This window comes from Staurois parvus, unplaced genomic scaffold (genome assembly GCF_062004578.1).
Source record: "Staurois parvus isolate SC_StPar_1 unplaced genomic scaffold, SC_StPar_1.0 ptg000287l, whole genome shotgun sequence".
In the NCBI taxonomy this organism is placed as follows: domain Eukaryota; kingdom Metazoa; phylum Chordata; class Amphibia; order Anura; family Ranidae; genus Staurois; species Staurois parvus.
The window spans coordinates 25870649-25889972 of NW_028318083.1; the positions used below are offsets into that span (position 1 = coordinate 25870649).

At 42.2% G+C, this 19324-nt stretch overlaps 1 protein-coding gene across 5 annotated transcripts in view; it reads right to left on the reverse strand.

Annotated features, from left to right (window-relative positions):
* Window positions 1-19324, reverse strand: part of CTDP1 (CTD phosphatase 1) — a 199530-nt gene that overhangs the window by 114573 nt on the left and 65633 nt on the right. For 4 of the 5 annotated variants that reach the window (XR_016313465.1, XM_089682340.1, XM_089682342.1 and 1 more), the window contains exons 8-10: window positions 13090-14136; window positions 6120-6261; window positions 1905-2135 (exon numbers count right to left, since the gene is read on the reverse strand). Coding sequence is in view for 4 of the 5 variants with exons in the window: in XM_089682340.1 (XP_089538466.1) it covers window positions 1905-2135; window positions 6120-6261; window positions 13090-14136 (1420 nt within the window). In the remaining variant the exon portion in view is untranslated. The remainder of the gene's footprint in view (window positions 1-1904; window positions 2136-6119; window positions 6262-13089; window positions 14137-19324) is intronic. The other variant, XM_089682339.1, reaches the window with a different exon arrangement.

Here is a 19324-nt window from a genome sequence, read left to right on the forward strand (position 1 = left end):
CTCACATGGTTGCTGCAAAGGGTGTACATAAGCAAAACGCCCAACACAAATAAATTCAGTTCCTGCACACAGGACTTGAAATTATTTGTCCTCTATTTGTTTCCTTTATGCAAGAAACAAGGCACCATTTTGCCATGTTTCATTTTTTATTTGAACTAGCAAGTGTGCCAGTTACAGAACAAGAAAAATTAGAGATATGACAAGCAATGGTCAAAATGTGTCTTAGCAGGCTCCACAAGGAGAGGAGTGCAGAGTTGTGACAGTGGACAGTTTGTGCAGAAGAGAAGTGTGGAGGGTATGACAAGGAGCAGTACATGCAGGAGAGGAGTGCGGAGGGGATGAAAATGTTAATGTGATGTGTGAAATTTAGGGCAGCAAAATAACCATCTTGATTTAAAAAGGGTGGTCACTGATATCCCAATAATTAGCAACAAAATCTCTAAAATTATGGTCATAGCCATAGAGCTGAATGAAAGGGGTGCAGAAATGTGTCCCATAATGCATTGAGCATTCATTTACAAAACTGAGTAATTATAGAGAGGTAGAATGGGAGCCAATCTATTCACATGGAGCGTTTAAAATAGGAGGCAGAGGTTAAAATCTGTGTCCAGGAAACAGGCCAATTAAAACTGAAGCAAATTGTTCTGGGACAATGAATGTGTCGCAATTGTCACCATGGACTGTAGAGGTGGTGAGGAGGATACTAATATAGGAGTAGTAGGTCAGTGCAAATGGGGACTCTGTGAAGGGAGTCCAGAAGCAGCGGAGGTAGTTGCTGGGGCAGGACTCTGTTTCTGGGGATTGTTTAAAAAGGAAATAGGGCAATGTAGAGAAGATTCCCATTGGACCAGAATCAGTGGATATGGCATGGTGCACTGAATAAATATGAGAGATTATTGCATATGTGCAGGAAACTGTTGAGAGGTTAACGCAAAGAGGATGGGCAGAGGCAATTTTGCACATGTGCTGGAAGCTGAAACCTAAGGGGTAAATGCTGAGGGATTAACCTACGTTAACTGTGTACTGGGTGCCGATAGGCTAATATACAAAACATACATCTTCAGGATGAGCAATGAGAAGATAAAGCACACGAACTGAGAACTGAATATTGAGAAGCTACCACACTGCAGAGAGGAATGGGCTCTGAGGGGTTAACCACCTGAGCAGGGGCTGGAGGTTATGGATTTTAGGCAGAGAACAGGTCACTGCACACACATGGAATATTCATCACTAAAGGGGTGATGCACATGCCCCTGAAACAGATCACTATAGACAATGAGGGGCAACAATTGACACCTAGAAGCTGGAGGACTGAGGGGCAACGTTTTTCCCTGTGACAGATTAATTACTGAGAGGTTAAGGCACTTAAGCTGCAGACCGGTCACCGACTGGTTAATGTACATACGCTGCAGAATGGTCATTGATGGGATAAAACTTTTGTTGTGTGGTGTAAGAACCTTTTTATTTTATTTTAGAAAAAAAATGTTAAATCTCAAAGCAACCAACAGAAGTGAGGAAAGATCTTAAACCCAAAGAAGTTGAAACCCTTCACTACTCTGTTCAGAAGTTTTGGTTTGCTATTACCAAAATGTAAGCTCTCTTGTATTAGAAAACCAACAATGAATGTTCAAATATACTGAAATACTGCTAAATCAGCAAAAAAGTGCCTATTGCACATATTGTATAAACTGAGAGGATGCAATGCTCCTACTAAAGATTACTACAATGAACTCATCCAACCCCAGTAATATACATTGTAATCTCTTGACAATTGTGTGGTGGTGGATTGCTTACACAAAAAGCAAATACAATGTAGATTGAAATGCAAGCAATGGTTGAAATATCACACCAACACAAGTAAAATGCCTTAAAAAATACAGTCCCACATTAGTGCTTCTTTGTACCTGAAGGATGAATGTTCTCCATGGACAGCTAGGCCTAGAGATGGGCACGGTGACTGAATGTATGGCGACTGACTGGAACCCTGTGATCCTTTTCGAATAAGCTTGCCAGTGACTGGGTCATACTGTCGGACATCTGGACCTGGCCGAGTCTTGGGGTGAATAGGGGTAGGATGATAGAGTGGAGTCTGAAATGCAGTATGAATGTCTGGGAAGGTGGTGGGGCTAAGTGCTCTGTTGAAGAAAAATAAGCCAAAAAAAATCTGCGTTTAAGAAAAACATAGCAAAAAAAAAAGCATAAAAATTGCTTCAAAGCCCTATGAAATATTTAACTATACTGATAATTCTATTAACCCCTTAGTGACTAAAGGTAGCAACTGTTAACGCCTAAACACAATTTTGCAACTTTTGACATGTATTCCTAAAAACCGTACATATCACCACAACTACTTTGTGAATCCAGGCTGACTATACCTTGTTTTTTTTTTTCAGGACAAATTGGACTTTATTCTGGTGATAAATGGTAACTGATATCTTCTGATTTTTCTTTGTAGAAAAACTGGTCCAAAATGGTAAAAAAAAAAAAAAGTTAGCTGTATATTTCTTTCCATTATCATAATTTTCCACCAAAGAACAAGCCAAAATAATTTATCCTGCTCCTGTTGATCGCAGAGATACCACATATGTGTATGTTAGTTGTTGGTTGTACCCATAGTAGAGCCCAGTAACTATGTTGCGTATATTGCCTTTTATCATCCTACCTAAAACATACTGGACACAATTCGCTAAGCAATATTTTACTGCATCCAAGTATGCGGAAAAATATCACAGCGTAAAGTAAAACATGAATTAATTCATGAAGAAATGCTCCTTAAAATCTTCTATGCGTTTTATTTCCAAATTATGCGTTAACTTACCACATGGTTTCATGCAGTAATTATCACGAGCACATTGCATAAACATCACTACATTCACAACAATCAGATTGGCATCACATACCACTTGGATAATTAAGGAATGGTAAATTTCCTGTTGTGTTAGATATGCTCCTTAAACGATGGTGCAAAAAAAGCAAATGGGCGTACAGTCAATTGCACCTAGAACATCTGAGATTCTGGCGATACGATAATCCTTTTTGCTTTGATCCCACTCCTGATTGTGGAAAAAATATGTATTGGGCTGCTACTGCATGGAAACTGTACAGTATATTGGTGAAGAGATGTGAAATTGAGGCCTGTGAAATTTCCACTATCTCGCCAACTACCATCTGATAGGATGCTTTCTCAAAAAATGTAATGCACCCAACAATTTAGTCATGGCTGGTATGGCATAGCTTCTCTCGGTTGAGGGCTTAAAGTACCCTATGCGTTGGTTATGCAGCTCCATAGTTCATGCCTTGGGTAACCAGAACTTCTGCGGGGTATCAGCATCCGTGTATTTATGTAGCAATGTGTGCACCTTAAAGCATTTTTCCTTTAAAAGGACCACTCGAGATCTTCTCCTCCTGCTCTATTACTTTAAAGGGGATTCAAGGGGCTCAGTCTTCTGTGCTATGCAGTCTGCCAGCCTCTAGAAACAACTCCTGAGTGGAATCTAGCTGCCACCTGCTCCAGCTTGCACTTTCCTGCTGGAAACCAGTCATTGAATTCCTACCTTGGGTCTGACCATTGTCATAACTATTGCAAGCTTGGATCACTATTTAAATTTCAGCATACATTTATTTCCTTCTGTGAATTGACTTTAATACCTTATTATGCGGTATTTACCAAGTGTTTTTGGTGTTTGCGCTAAATACCTTATATAAGAAATAGTGAATTTACATTTTCATAATCGCATGCATTATGTGGTCATGTGACCATCATAGTGCACGTGATAACCTTTAGTGAATTGTGCAGACTGGCACTAACCAAAATATTACAACTACGATCTATGACCCCAGACCTTTGACCCTTACATCGACCCTAACCCTGGCACTGACCTAGATGAAACCTTGATCTAGTCTTTTTATTTTTTATGTATTTATTTTTAAACACTTGTTTGTTTACATCTTCCTCTCCTGCAACAAGATAAAGAGACAATGTATCATTTCCTTCATTCAGAAGCAGAAGTAAATACAGGGGCAGGCTCACAATGACTTATCAATGTGTTAGCCAATTGAAGGCTATCACAGCAATCAGGTGAAACGGATCTGAAGTCCCGGGTCTGGATAGTTGGTGAGAGCCCGGTCTCTGTGCTGGGAGCGTGCTGTGCGGCGAACTGACAGCACAAAGAGAGATACGCATACATGCTGCCTCACGGATAAAGACCCACTTCCATGAGGCTGCATGTATGCGTACAGTCGGTGGGAAGGGGTTAAACAAATTGTATTTACACTTACAAATCCCCAAAATTTGGAACATATCACCTTGGGACTGACATTCTGCATATTACACTATTTATTAATTTGTGCTGCATTAATAAACATATAAAAACACACACACATATATACATATATATACACATATATATATATATATATATATATATATATATATATATATATATATATATATATATATATATAAACATACATACAGTGAAGGAAATAAGTATTTGATCCCCTGATGATTTTGAATGTTTGCCCACTCACAAAGAAATGATCAGTATAAAAATCAAGTGGTAGGTGTATTGTAACACAGACAGAATAGCAACAAATAAATTCAAAAGACATGCATGTCTAACAGATTATGCACTGATTTGCATGTTCATGAGGGAAATAAGTATTTGATCCCCTTCACAAAACATGACTTAGTACTTGGTGGCAAATCCCTTGTTGGCAATCACAGAGGGCAGGCGTTTCCTGTAGTTGGCCACCAGGTTTGCGCACATCTCAGGAGGGATTTTGGCTCACTCCTCTTGGCAGATCCTCTCCAGGTCATTAAGGTTTGGTGGCTGATGTTTGGCAACTTGAACTTTCAGTTCCCTCCACAGATTTTCAATCGGTTAAGGTCTGGAGACTGGTTAGGCCACTCCAGGACCTTAATGTGCTTCTTCTTGAGCCACTCCTTTGCTGCCTTGACCATGTGGTTTGGGTCATTGTCATGCTGGAAAACCCTTCCACGACCCATTTTCAATGCCCTGGCTGAGGGAAGAAGGTTCTCACCCAAGATTTGACGGTACATTGCCCCGTCCATCATCCCTTTGATGTGGTTGTCCTGACCCCTTAGCAGAAAAAACACCCCCAAAGCAGAATGTTTCCACCATGTTTGACAGTTGGGATGGTGTTCTTGGGGTCATAGGCAGCATTCTTCCTCCTCTAAACACGGCAAGTTGAGTTGATACCAAAGAGCTCGATTTCGGTCTCATATGACCACAACACTTTCAACCAGTCCTCCTCTGCATCATACAAGTGTTCAATGGCAAACTTCAGACAGGACTGGACATGTGCTTTCTTGAGCAGAGGGACCTTGCGGGTACTGCAGGATTTCAATCCTTGCCAGTGTACTGTGTTACCAATTGTTTTCTTGGTGACTGTGGTCCCAGCTGCCTGGAGATCACTGACAAGATCCTCACGTGTAGTTCTGGAATGATTCCTTACTGTTCTAATGATCATGGACTCCACAAGGTGAGATCTTGCATTATGCAGCAGACCTAGGGAGACTGACAGTTGTTTTGTGTTTCTTCCATTTGCGAATGATTGCACCAGCTGTTGTCACCTTCTCATCAAGCTGCTTGATGATAGTTTGGTAGCCCAGTCCACCCTTGTGTAGGTCTACCATCTTGTCCCTGACATACTTGGACAGCTCTTTGGTCTTTGCCATGGTGAAGTTTTTGGAATCTGATTGTTTGATTGATCCTGTGGACAGGTGTTTTTTTTATATAGATAACAAAATGAGATTAGCAGCACTCCCCTTAAGAGACAGCTTGTGTTCTCAGCTGTTACCTATATGAAAGACACCTGGTAGCCAGAAATCCTGCTGAATGATAGGGGATCAAATACTTATTTCGCTCCGTGAACATGCAAATTAGTGCATCATTTGTTAGACATGCATTTCTTTTGAATTTTTTGTTGCTATTCTGTCTCTCAGTGGTACAATACACCTACCATTCGATTTTTAGACTAATCATTTCTTTTTGAGTGGCCAAACATTCAAAATCAACAGGGGATCAAATACTTATTTCCTTCACTGTGTGTGTATACACACACACACACACACACACACATCACCTAATGCATACCTCTGAGACTTTAAGTAATCCTCTTTTAAAGGAAAGAGTTGCTCTTCTACTTTTTCCCATCGCTCCAGGCAACTCCAAAGCCAGTCTGGGTTCACAACATAAAGATGTTTGCAGTTCTGAGCTTGCTTAACTTTTTCAGTACCTGAAGTCAAAAACACAGTGCTTATATCAAAGAAAAAAATACACAGATTCTAAAAAGGGATAAAACCAATATGAATGTTTGAATATGCTATGATAAAATGTTATCCCTTTAACTGCAACCTATGTATGTCATACATGAGTGGCAGCAAGGGCGGGGTGCATGTAATCTTAAAATCCAGTTCTCTGCTTTCAGGTAGAAATGATCTGATAGCAGTACAGGCGCTGGATCGCTACCAGAGACTCCAGTACACTTGCCACCGTTTAGCCCACAAAAATTAACTTTCATGAGAACAGACACTAAATGTTATCCTTAGTCTTAAAAAAAATAATCCACACACATCAACTACTTAGTGGCCCTGTAATCTATTTTTCATTAAACATTTTTACTTTGTTTTTCCTGCCTCCTTGTAATGTCTTCTGACCTCCTGGACATCTCCTTTTGCCCTTCTCTCTTCTGTTTCTATGAAACAAGCATTGCACATTAGTGGTCATGTGTGTTGCTTTATGCACACTACAGATCCCATAGTTCACAGTCCCTAGATCTAACAAATCTGATCACAGGAGCAGGAATTTGTAAGTGGAGCAGCAAACAGAATGTTTTCTTGGAATTTAGTGTCAGTAATGCATTCTTCTCTTTTTTTGCAACCCAAAGTTTGAAAACTGTGTGCCCAACTTTTAGGAAAGACCATGCATACTTTTTTTTTCCTTTTTGAAGTTCAGAACACGAATACACACACGCGCGCTATAACCGCCTCCCGCCCGCCATATAAGGTAATAACGGGCGCAAGGCGGTTCTCTTGTTCAGGATTTCATATGACGTCCTCCCACTCTAACTGTGCGTACGCGGCTCCGGGAGCGCGGCGACCAGTGGTGCGTCGAGTCCCTCGGACATAGCGGATCACTGATCAACGGAAAGAACCGCAGAGGTCGGCTCGGTCATGTGATCAGCTGTGTCCAATCACAGCTGATAGCCCTAGCAATGCCACCTGTCAGTGCCCATCAATTCCAGCTGCCAGTGTTCATCAGTGCCACCTGCCAGTGCCCACCAGTGCCTCATCAATGCCACATATCAGTGCCTACCAGTGCACATCAATGCCACATATCAGTGCCCATCTGAGCTGCCTTTAAGTGCCATCTATCAATGCCAGTCAGTGCCACCTATCAGTGCTGCCGATCAGTGTCACCTATCAGTGCCAGTCAGTGCCGCCTAACAGTGCCACCTATGAGCGCTGTCTTTCAATGCCCATCAGTGATGCCTGTCAATGCCCATTAGTGCCACCTACTAGTGCCTCCTCATCAGTGCCCGTCAGTGCCACCTATCAGTACAGCCTCATTAGCACACACAAGTGAAGGAGAAAAATCACTTAATTACAAAATTTTATAAAAAACAAACAAAAAAAAAAAACCAGGAGGTGATTAAATACCACCAAAAGAATGATAAAATGATAAAAATTTCATATGGGTACAGTGTTGCATGACCGCGCAATTGTCATTCAAAGTGCGACAGCACTAAAAGCTGAAAACTGGCCTGGGCAGGAAGGGGTATAAGTGCCCTGTAGGCAAGTGGTTACAAAAGCAACATCTTAGGCCTCATGCGCACTGGGCACCCCTGTCAATTTATTTATTTAATTTTTTTGCCATCTGTGTCCCATTGTGGAGATTTCCCTTCACGTCCAGCCCCATAGCTAAACAGGAAGTGAGAAGAAATGCCGGCAAATTAAGAGAATTTCGTAGGGACCCCCAGATCACCGGAGTGTCCCCACTGAAAGATTTCCTCTCTATTACTTCTATTACTTTTCTGGGGACAACCCAAAATTTGGGATTTTCTTTTACTTTCAATTATAATGGTAAAACAGGACAAATAGAGGGTTAATATCTCTAACTGGGGCACAGACAGCAATAAAAACTAGCAGGTGTTCTAATCCTTCTCCACTCTATCCAAAATTGAAATAAAAGGAACAGGTACACCCCCCACTGCTGGCAGCCTAAAGAACTATGAGAGGCTGACAACTGCTCTGGCTGGACTGTGCATACTAACATTTTCGGCAGTATATACTGCCCAGGCCCTAACAGAGGCAGCAGCTTTTAGTGCCCAGTCATACTAATGCGATTTCAGGTGTGATTTGAAAATTGAAATCACACCTGAAATCGCATCTAATGAACGTGAATGTCAGTGTCTTAACATGTGCGATTTGCTGCAGCGCCATTTCTAAAGTAGTTCTTGCATTACTTTTTCTGCAGTTTTGTTACGATTTCACATACATAGATAAAATGGAAGTCGCACTGCAAATTGCAAGAAATCTTTGAAAATCTTCAGCAGCAATAAATCAGTAGCAATAAAGTCTTCAGAAATTGCACCTGAAACTATGCTGAAATTGCACATAAATCGAAGTGTTGTGACTAGTCTCTCATAGAATTTAACAATCTACCAGCAGCTGGGCTGGATGGTGCACCCATGCCTTCCATCGTCCACATCTTAATGTTGGAGGCACATGCACTGGGGCTAAATGACCAGTATGCATTGGGTCATTTGTTAAAAAAATGTATCTCCTAGTCACAACTCCAGCAAATGTACGTTTTTCACATTTTGAAAAGCAAACATATTTCCACAGCACAAATAGCAAGAATTTAGAATGCGAACAGTATAAATTTTGTTTAACCACTTCCTGCCCGCAATGTACTACGGCTGGGCGGCAGCTACAGGCAAAGCGGCCTACCTGTACGTCACTCTGGCTGTACCAACACAGGGGGGCACAGAGCGCCTGAGCAGGTGTGCTGAGCTCCCCCCACCCCCACGACAGCAGAATGAAGATCCCGGTGAACGGGACCCAGCATTCACATGATCACAATGTAAGCAAAGCTGTTATGAATCAATCTCATTCATAAGAGCTCTGCTTCTCCTCCTAGTGAGCTGTGATTGTCCCACAGCTGTCACATGATACATGTGGCCAATCACAGCACCCTGTCCCATGTGGTCAGCTCTAGCCAATAACAGGTCACTATCTTATGCTGTCAAAAACCTAACTCATTCATGACAGTTCAGTGATAATGGGAGAGCAACTTTAAAAAAGCATCTGTCAAGGAGGACACCTGTGTGATAAGACTGATGGGAACAGGCAGTTCATGAGGTAGCAAACTACTTCCGGTTTAGCTTTGCTGTCCCAAAACAAGCATGCTCCATGAATCAAGAAAAGGCTGCTAGCATAACAACGTAATCACAAAGCGGTTAAGCTTTGCAATAATGCCTAAACCACTGAATAAGACAGTCATATGTCTACTGTACACTGACTTTTTAGACAGGTTCAGGTCAGTTCGGGATTATGTGCTTTGCTTTTGTACTTGTATACAAGTTAACTAGAATACTTAAAAAATACATCTTAGAACCTTAAAGAATATGCAAACCCAACATTTCATATTCCTGATATGTGCCTGCTGTACCATGTAGTTGTATGAAAAAGTAGCATGTTCTATTCGAATTGCTTCCTTGTGCCTTTGTGTGAACAGCATGGTCAGTTCTCTAGCTGTGCTGGGAACTCCATGTGCTGTCCTCCACAGATCAGACTTCTGCTGACATCCCCCCCCCCTTCTGCTGATACCCCTTCCCCAAAAGGTCAGACATCTGCTGATACCCCCAAACTATTCGCTGGAAAGTTCAGTGTCCTGCTATTTCTCCTTCCTCAGCAATCTGTTTTCAGCTGCAGTAGGAGCTTAGAGGGTATGTGATCACTGATAAAACAAGGGAAAAGATACTTATAATTGTTGTTAATATCTACACACAAATGTCTTGTCTTTCATTCCTATTTTAAACTGAATGGGTTGTTTTACAAGGTGAGGGTTCACATACTTAAACAAGATGAACCATCCTTGCAAAAAACTGGGACATAACACAGACAACTGGTATTTGTTCATATAAAGTCCCTGTGCCCCACACACATGGCTCTTGTACTGGGCACCTAATTCAAGGGAGCATGGGTGAAAACTCTTTTACATTCTTCACTGACCACCAATGTGAGTGGTCACTCATATCGCCACACACTGGTGGTGAAATGTAATACTCTCCTACATTGATTGCCAACCAACATGTGAGCAGAAAGGGGGGGGGGTTAACAGCACAGTCACTGAACACCAAAATCAGGTCCAACTGGGTTAAGCAACACTGCCACTAACCATCAATTTAGGTTGGGGAGGTTAGTTAGGTAACTGCTATTGACCATCAATGCAGGAGACTTAACAATACTGTCATTGACTATCAATGAAGGGGTGTTTAAATAGAATAATACTGATAACCATTGTGGGTGTTATTTCTGTGTTACGGACACCATTGCTGAGGGTTATTATTGCAGTTACTGATACCAATGAGGAAGGCATTATTGCATCCACTAAACACAAATGCTGAAGGTTACTATTGTGGTCAGTGATACCAATGCTGGTGTCACAGCGCGAGGGACATTTTTCAGTATTGAGGTACATCACACACCATGAATGGGCTGCCTAACTTGCTGAAATGAACATTTGAAAACTAGCTGCTACTGTTCCACCCAGTTATTCTCAAAAGGCAGTGCTCGAGATCCTCTACAATTTTCAAGCTGACCACCATAGATCTAAAGAAAGAATTTTAGTAAGGCATTTGAGTTTACACATTAACCACTTGCCTTCCTGATGATTTACCCCCCTTCATGGCCAGGCCATTTGTTTAGTTATGGTGCTGCTTTATTTTAACTGACAATTGCGCGGTCATGCAACACTGCACCCTAATGAAATGTCCATACTTTTTTTCCCCACAAATGCTTTCTTTTGGTGGTATTTGATCGCCTGTTCTTTTTTTATTTTTTGCGCTATAAGCAAAAAAAAAAAGACCGGCAATTTTGAGAAAAAAAGCCTATTTTTGACTTTTTGTTATTAAACATGTCCTGTAAAAAATAAAAAAAATAAAAATCTAATTTTGTCATAAATTTAGGTCAAAATGTATTCTGCGACATGTCTTTGCTAAAAAAAATAAAAATCCCAATACATGTGAATTACCATATTTTTCGCTCCATAAGACGCACTTTTCTCCTCCCAAAAAAAGGGGGAAAATGTCAGTTCGTCTTATGGAGCGGCCAGTCTGGTATTTCCACCGCCGCCGTGTCAGAATACCGGGCTGGCCGCTCAGCTCTGCAGCAGGACCTTACCTGTTCCTCTGTCCCGCGCCGGCTTCTTTAGTGTGGGCTCTCGGGTTGACAGCCGGGTGCCTGGTGCATGTGCGCGAGAAGCGCTACGCTTTGTGAATGGTACGGCGTCTTTTGGGACACATGACAGGTCCCAGAAGACGCCAGATCAATCACAAAGCGTAGTGCTTCTCGCACATGCACACTGGGCACCCGGCTGTCAGCCGGGTGCCCACACTGAAGGGAGGACAACTCTGCGGAAGAGGGAGCGGGTACCTGTCAAATTCAGGTACCCGCTCCCCCTCCCTCCCCAAATAGCAGTCATCCCCTGCACTGTCCGCAGTCTCTGGTCATCCCCTGCACTGTCCGCAGTCTCTGGTCATCCCCTGCACTGTCCGCAGTCTCTGGTCATCCCCTGCACTGTCCGCAGTCTCTGGTCATCCCCTGCACTGTCCGCAGTCTCTGGTCATCCCCTGCACTGTCCGCAGTCTCTGGTCATCCCCTGCACTGTCCGCAGTCTCTGGTCATCCCCTGCACTGTCCGCAGTCTCTGGTCATCTCCTGTACTGTGTCCGCAGTCTCCGGTCATCCCCTGCACTGTCTGCAGTCTCTGGTCATCTCCTGCACTGTCCGCAGTCTCTTGGTCATCCCCTGTACTGTCCGCAGTCTCTGGTCATCTCCTGTACTGTGTCCGCAGTCTCCGGTCATCTCCTGTACTGTGTCTATAGTCTCTGGTCATCTCCTGTACTGTGTCTATAGTCTCTGGTCATCTCCTGTACTATGTCTGCAGTCCATTGGTTCAGAATATTTTTTTTCTTGTTTTCTGCCTCTAAAACCTAGGTGCATCTTATGGAGCGAAAAATACAGTAATTGGTTTACGTGAAAGTTCTAGTGTTTACAAATGGCGGTATAGATAATGGGATTTTTTTTCCCTATTAGTAAGGGCGGCGATCAACGACTTTTAGCGGGATTTCGGCGGACATTCTGACATTGGGGGGGGAACTAACTTGGTGGCACTGACACCAATAGAGTAATCAGTGATATATAAAAAAAAAAACAAAAAAAAACCAAAAAACAACACTGACTGTACTAATGGTACTGGGCAGAAAGGGGTTAATGTGAGGGGCGATCAAAGGGTTAACTGTGTGCTGGGAGTGTCTTACTAGCGGGCAGGGGGGTGTGCTCTTCACTGCAAGCACACTGATCAGGATGGCTGTACTGTGCAAAGCCATCCCGAGCAATGTGCTTGAGCTAACAAGGAGGAAGATTGTTTTGTTTACAAACAATCTTCCTCCCAGTCTGAGATGCTCAGTAATCACTGGGCGCAGGTGGGTAATTGACATCCGCAGCTGCGAATGACGGTGCGCGCGCCCCCTACCCGGAAATACAAAACCCCGTATATATACACGTGATCCTGCGCACATGTGCTGCCCTGTAGCAGTATATCTGCTATAGGGCAGTCCTTAAGCGGTTAAAACTAATGCGCATAGCAATTAATCCATAGCTGGGACCACAAGAATATCATAAGTTAACTAATTAGCGCTCATGAGGTCTGTAGTCATCCTTTCTTATAATGCAAAAATAATGTAAAACAAAACAGTGTCAGGTTTCTAAAACTTTAGCCACTGTCCTGATTTATGAAGACATGCCTAAGTGTACTTCATATAACAGTAGTTCACCTACCTGCCCTTCCTGCAATAAGGTGTGTCACCCAGTTTGGTTCATCTTCATTTAAAACCAGTTGTTTGCTAATCCTTGAGCCCAAAGCTCTGGCATGATAGTATTCCCGTGTCCTCTCAATGGGAAAGTTTGTAGGATGAAGTCCACTGAATGCAATCACTGTGTTTTCCAAAACTTTGCTTTTCAGCTCTGGCACTATATTACGAATATCAGGAGCCTCCTCCAATTCCTTCTTCAGGAATCGATCATACTTTGCATAGTAATCTGTATGTACTCTAACAAGAATCTCCTCAAGGTATATTAAATGATCATCTTCATCAACATCATCGCTATCACCATCATCGTCTTCCATACTCTGATCTAGTGACTCTCCTACTGTAATACCAGACTGCTCACTATTTTGGGACTCCGTTTCTACCTCTTTCTTGTCTGTACAACCATTACCCAAGTCACAAAAGCTATCTTGGTCCACTCCCTGAACTTCCATATTGTCATCTCCTGTAGGCAGTTTATCTTTTGTTTCCAATGTCAGTCTTTCATCACTGTTATGGTTTTCAGTGCACTGTTTTTCAGGTAAATCTTGTGTGCAGGATTCTTGTACAACACCAGATTCCTGGTCTAACGGTTTTGACTTTCTACAACTTCTTTTACATTCATTTTCATTCCCAGGCGAAGGAGGGGACGGCGGTTTCCTGTTTTCAGTCTCACTATCACTATCGCTTGAAAGATCAAAGTCCAAGTCTTTTGCAGCCCCAGTCTTTAAAAGAGATTTAGAAACTACCGTCCTTTCATCCTGATCAATAGGTGGCTTAACTTCTGTCAACTGTGTTGAATTCTTGCCACCAGAAATGCTGCCAGTATGTTGACTTGACAAAGAGTCTTGTTCTTGTAATCCATCACTAGCGTCAGACTCTTGTTTAAGAATGCTGCTTGGAGGATCACCATTAAGTTCCTTCCTGGCTTTCCCAAGTCCATTGCTTTGTTCCTCTACAGGTATGTCCTGTGTAGATGGTTCAGATGACTGCACCGCACCAGATTTCGGACAGCTTACTATTCAAGAAGAAAAAGAAAAAGCCTGTTAAAAAGTCTATTAAAGAGCAGTGATGATAATGTTCTAAAATTGTTTTTGTATTTAATCAGCATAAATGTGCAAAAAGGTACAAGTTTTACATACCATATCTGCTTAAAGAGACATGATCACCTTGCCTCTCCAAACCACACACACACACACACACACACACACTTACCTGCTCTCCTTGGCGTTCCTTCTTCCATTACAGCAAGCATTGAAATCACCAGTGTAGACAACAAGGGGGAGGCGTGATGTCATTCTGCCAGTCATCTGAACTCCTGCCCTGCATGGCCTTACTATGTTAGCTCCCTTAAGGCCCTGTTCACACTTAACAGATGCTACTGCGTCACACTTTTTGCACTTTCTAGTGTGGCACCTTTCATTTGAGAGGGCCTCCCTCCACTCCAAAACCCACTAAAAGAGGCTCATGTACCTTTGGACATGAGCCAAGCACTTTGTATTGCGCATTTTGTCACATGGAAAGTGCAAAAAATGCATGGGTACTTCCCATGTTTGGGGTGCCATTAAGGAATAATGGCAACACAAGCATGTTGTACATTTTAGAACGTTTTTCATGCGTTTGCAGAAACCCTCTCTTTCTGCCTGCATTACTGCTACGCCCAAGCGTGAACAGGATGATCTTTAATGTCTCCATGTTTGGGTAGATCTCCACTACCCTAAGGTTGCATACCCCTGTTCTAAACTAATTAAAAAGCAAGATTTTTTTTTTTGAAAGGAGAAATAGCTGAAATAAATATACAGTACACTATAACCTACTATACAATGTGTTTGGGTAAAACCAATATACTAAAATTACATAGTTGGTAATGCTGAATAAAGACAGCAGTCCATCCAGTTCAATCTGTGTGTGCATGCATTTATGTCGCTAACACATCCCATATTCCTGTATATTGGTTACGTTAAGATGCCGAAGAGTTTTTTTTTTTTTTAATCGTTAACGTTTACCGCTGACAACTGTGGAAGGGAGTTCCACATCTTTACCGTTCTAACAGTTCTAATCATGTTGACAGGACAAATTTAAAATTACACAAGGTATATTGTCAAATTATATTTTTCATGATATGGGCCTATTCAGTTATGATGGTTCCCCTAAGGGGAAGGTATATTTGACCCCCCCCCCAAAAAAAATGTTTTGACTGGTCTGTAAAGATCTCATCTTGGAGTACAGAACAGGATCTGCTAGGGCCACCCCTACAGCATAATCCTAACCATGCCCTTTCCGCAAGACTGCAGTCTATTTTGAGCCAGTAATAGGGAGTGATCTAAACACTGAAAGGAGGGGGCCAGTATCCTGTACTGTATTCCAAGATAAGGAACATACATGCAAGTCAAAAATCCTATTATCCTAATCATACATTACAAGACATGTATCCATAGACCATGAGACATACTCAAGCAATAAACTGAGAAATGGGTAAAATGGCATACCAGACCCACAATATAACAAAGGTAATGAACCCGAACAAAACACTCAGGTAACAGCTTGAAGTGCCTCGTGGCCAAAGATCGCATCAAAAGAGGCCTGAACATCAACTGAGTAGAACTTGGAGAACTCATGAAAAGGAGGACCAAGTGGCGTCCCTGCAAATCTGCGCAGCAGTTGTTTGATGCTGAAAAGCCCAACAACCCTGGTGGAATGGGCTCCGCTAGGGAAAGGTGGGACTTTGCCCCTAAGGCATAAGCCCTGGAGAGCAGTTGAATAAACCACCTGGCAATGGTGGGAGTGGGAAGCAGGATACCCACTATGAACAATATGGGTGCCAGGTAGACCAACCGCTCTGACCATTTACAGGCAATCTCTTCGTCATGTTTGTAGACAGAACAAATGGAAGGAAGAACAATGTTCTCATTAGGGTGGAAAGCGGAGACCACCTGAAGTGGGAAGGAAGGTTTTGGTCTCAAAACCACCTGGTCCAAGTGGAAAAAAAAAAAAAAAATATAGGGCACTTTACAGGAAACACCTGCCAACACAGTCCAAGCTGACACAGAAGGTCAAATTTATATAAGTAACTCCTATAAGAAGAGCTTTCAATTAAGGACTGAGACAAGAGGGGTCTGAAACAGAATTGATAAGGCAGAAACCTGCTCCTTTAGGGTACTCAGGGCCAGATGCTGGTCAACACCAGACTGAAGAAAGGCCAAAACGTGAAAGAGTATTCTTTGGGATTAAGCATCCTGTGCTTGCAGCAAATAGTAAATCTGGCAGGAGCTGGATTTTCTTACTCTTTGTAAGGTGGGAACAAGAGTCAAACCTCTATCTTTTAGGATTTGGGTTTCAACAGCCATGCTGTTAAAGACAGTGGCTGAGAAGCAGGCTGGCATAGGGAGCTTTGAGCCAGTAAGTCTGGTCTGTTTGAGGAGGCCAAGGCCCCACGTGCTTCTTGGCCAATTTGGTGCAATGAGAATCACCTAAACCCTTTCCTCCTCTATCTTGAACTGCAGTTGTGGGAGGATCTTCATTGGAGGGGAGCCATAAACCAGCCTATAGTGTGTCCAAGTAATCACTAGTGCATCTACTGAAAAGGTTAGAGGATCCCTGGTCCTGGCAACAAATTTGTACGGCTTGTTGAACCTGAGGGCCAGGGTGTCCATATCTGGTTTTCCTCATCTTTGGCAGAGATTTTGAAAGATCTCTGGGTACAGAAACCACTCCCCAGGGATATGAATGACCGAGACAGTTAGAATGCAAGTTTCTGCACAGAAGAGTATCAGACTTGTTTTGCTTGACCTCCAGTTCCCCCTTGATGGTTTATGTACGCCATTACTGTAGCATTGTCCAACTGGACACTGACTGGGTGACCTTGCAGAGAGGAGGTCCACTGTTGTAGAGATAATCTGATGGCTCCTTGTTCCGGAATGTTTATGGGAATTTGACTCCTGTGGGGGGACCAGGTCACATAAGACAGTCAGTGAGTTGTAAACTCCACACTACCCTGCAAGACTGGCATCCATTATAATCACCTTCCAGGGGGTGTGAAGAAGTGACTTTCCCAATTCCAGGGCAGGATTGGAGATCCACCATGTCAAGGAGAGCCTTGTCTGGATGGGGATGCTTCCAAGGATTGGATTTGTTGCAGGTCCAGAGTATACTAAACTGAAGAGGTCGAGAAACATCAAGTCCAGAAGAATCATGCAAATACAAACGGCTGGGGTGCAGTTTTCACCCAAGGGTCCAAGTGTGGGGCATAAGGGAAAGTAATTTTCTCCAAAATTAGACCCAAGTACTCCAGATAGTGTGCAGGTTGGAGAGCAGACTTTGGAAAGTTGATTATCCAGCCAAAATTATGAAGGAACTGAAGTAGGGCAAACAATTTTGACAACACGCTGTGTGCAGAGGAGAGCCCCATTGATAGTGACACAAATTAGCAGTGTTGAAAAATACAGAAAGCACCAATGTGAGGAATGATGTAAATACGTAAATGGGCATCTGGTATATTTACGGATACAAGAAATTCTCCTTGTCTGAGAGAAAGAGAAACAATAACAGATCTTGTTGATTCCATATGGAATTTTGATATAGGAAAAGTGTTTAGAGATTTAAAAAGGTGCACTAACAGATATGCTTATTCTTTAAAAATTATGCATACATTTCCACTACCTAATAAACCAATAATTAATTTTTCATGAAATTGTTTATTGGGTTTTTCATCCTCCTAATGTTCTCTGTGGATACCCGAACCTTTACTACCCCACATTTCCATTCGTTTGAAATGAGAAGTGAAAACTACAAATACCATAGTTCATTATCTTTAGTTCACACCAGGAGAGAGCAAGGCAAGGTAGCTACAGTCCCAAATACAGTGGAACCTAGGGGATCGAACACAGCCACCCTCAAAACAGTCAAGCACCAAAAAAAAAAAAAAAAAAAAAAAAAAGGTAATAAGAGATTTGGAGGAGCAGAGCAATATAAAATGGTTTATTGAGTGAAGAATACGAGGGGCAGAGGTAGAAACATTTTTGTACCCCTTTGAAATGACCGATTGAACCAAGTCAAGGACATTCTGGATCAAGACTGGTGCAAAAGCCAACAGACCGCCTTGTGAAGAGGGCTTCTGGGCAAGCTTGAAAGACTTGGAAATCCAGGGCTTGAGACAAATTAAAGCGTTAAGCCTTGGTTTGGAAGCTGACACCTGGGGAGAGCGAAAAATGTTTGTTCAATTACCTAAGAACCAACAATCAGTTTTGTCCAGATCAAAAAAAATTAAACAAAAATAGGACAAGGATGTACATTTTTTTACATATCCACTGGAATTCCACATACTAAGACTAACCTAATGGAAAAAAGAAAAATTAAAACACACAACCTATCACCTGAATTATACACCTCCTGATCATCTGCCAAAAACATCATATGCACAAAAATAGGCTGCTATAGTGAGTTCCAGCAAAATAAGACATGGAGCAAGATTATGTCATCTGGCAATTAATGGTAAGAATTGCCACAATCCGTAAAAAAGTCCTCAGAAATTCTTGTTTCTCCATTATTAAATGCGCTGATTGTAAATTAGTGGGAAGGAGATACACAAACTGAAAAATCTTACTTTATTGACCTTTTTTCACCTGTCACTTTGCACTTTTTTTTTTAATTTGATTATAGAATAGTACATATTTCAGTACTGCAGGATCAAGCATCATCTATTGAATGGAACAAACTTAAAGGATAAGTTCACCTTTGGGAACATGTTACATGGTCCACCTGTTTTTAGGGTGGAACATGTAACATATTCCCATTCATGCAGCCGCTCCCTAATCCAAACCTTCTCTGTGACAACAGGTGGGGGATCTTCTCCCCATATCCGCTGACACTATTTAAAAATAGCGCGGCCGTGTGGGGCTCCGCCCACATGGCCACATTATTCATTCACAGAGTTCTGTGAATGAATGAACTACAAGTCCCAAAATTCTTTGCAGCTGTTGACTTGTAGTTCTCAACTACCAGGGCGCTGTTGCGTTCTCTAGGTAGTTCATGGATTCTTCCTGTTTTTGTGAAACTACCTGTGACACAGCTTACACTGACAGTCCATAGGAGTCTTGTACTGTATCTGCGATCTGCTGATCGCAGGTGCAATGTTTTCCAGGGTGCTACAAAAAAAAAGTAAATGCACATTTTTTTTTAACCTGCAACGGATTGTGCATTTATTTATT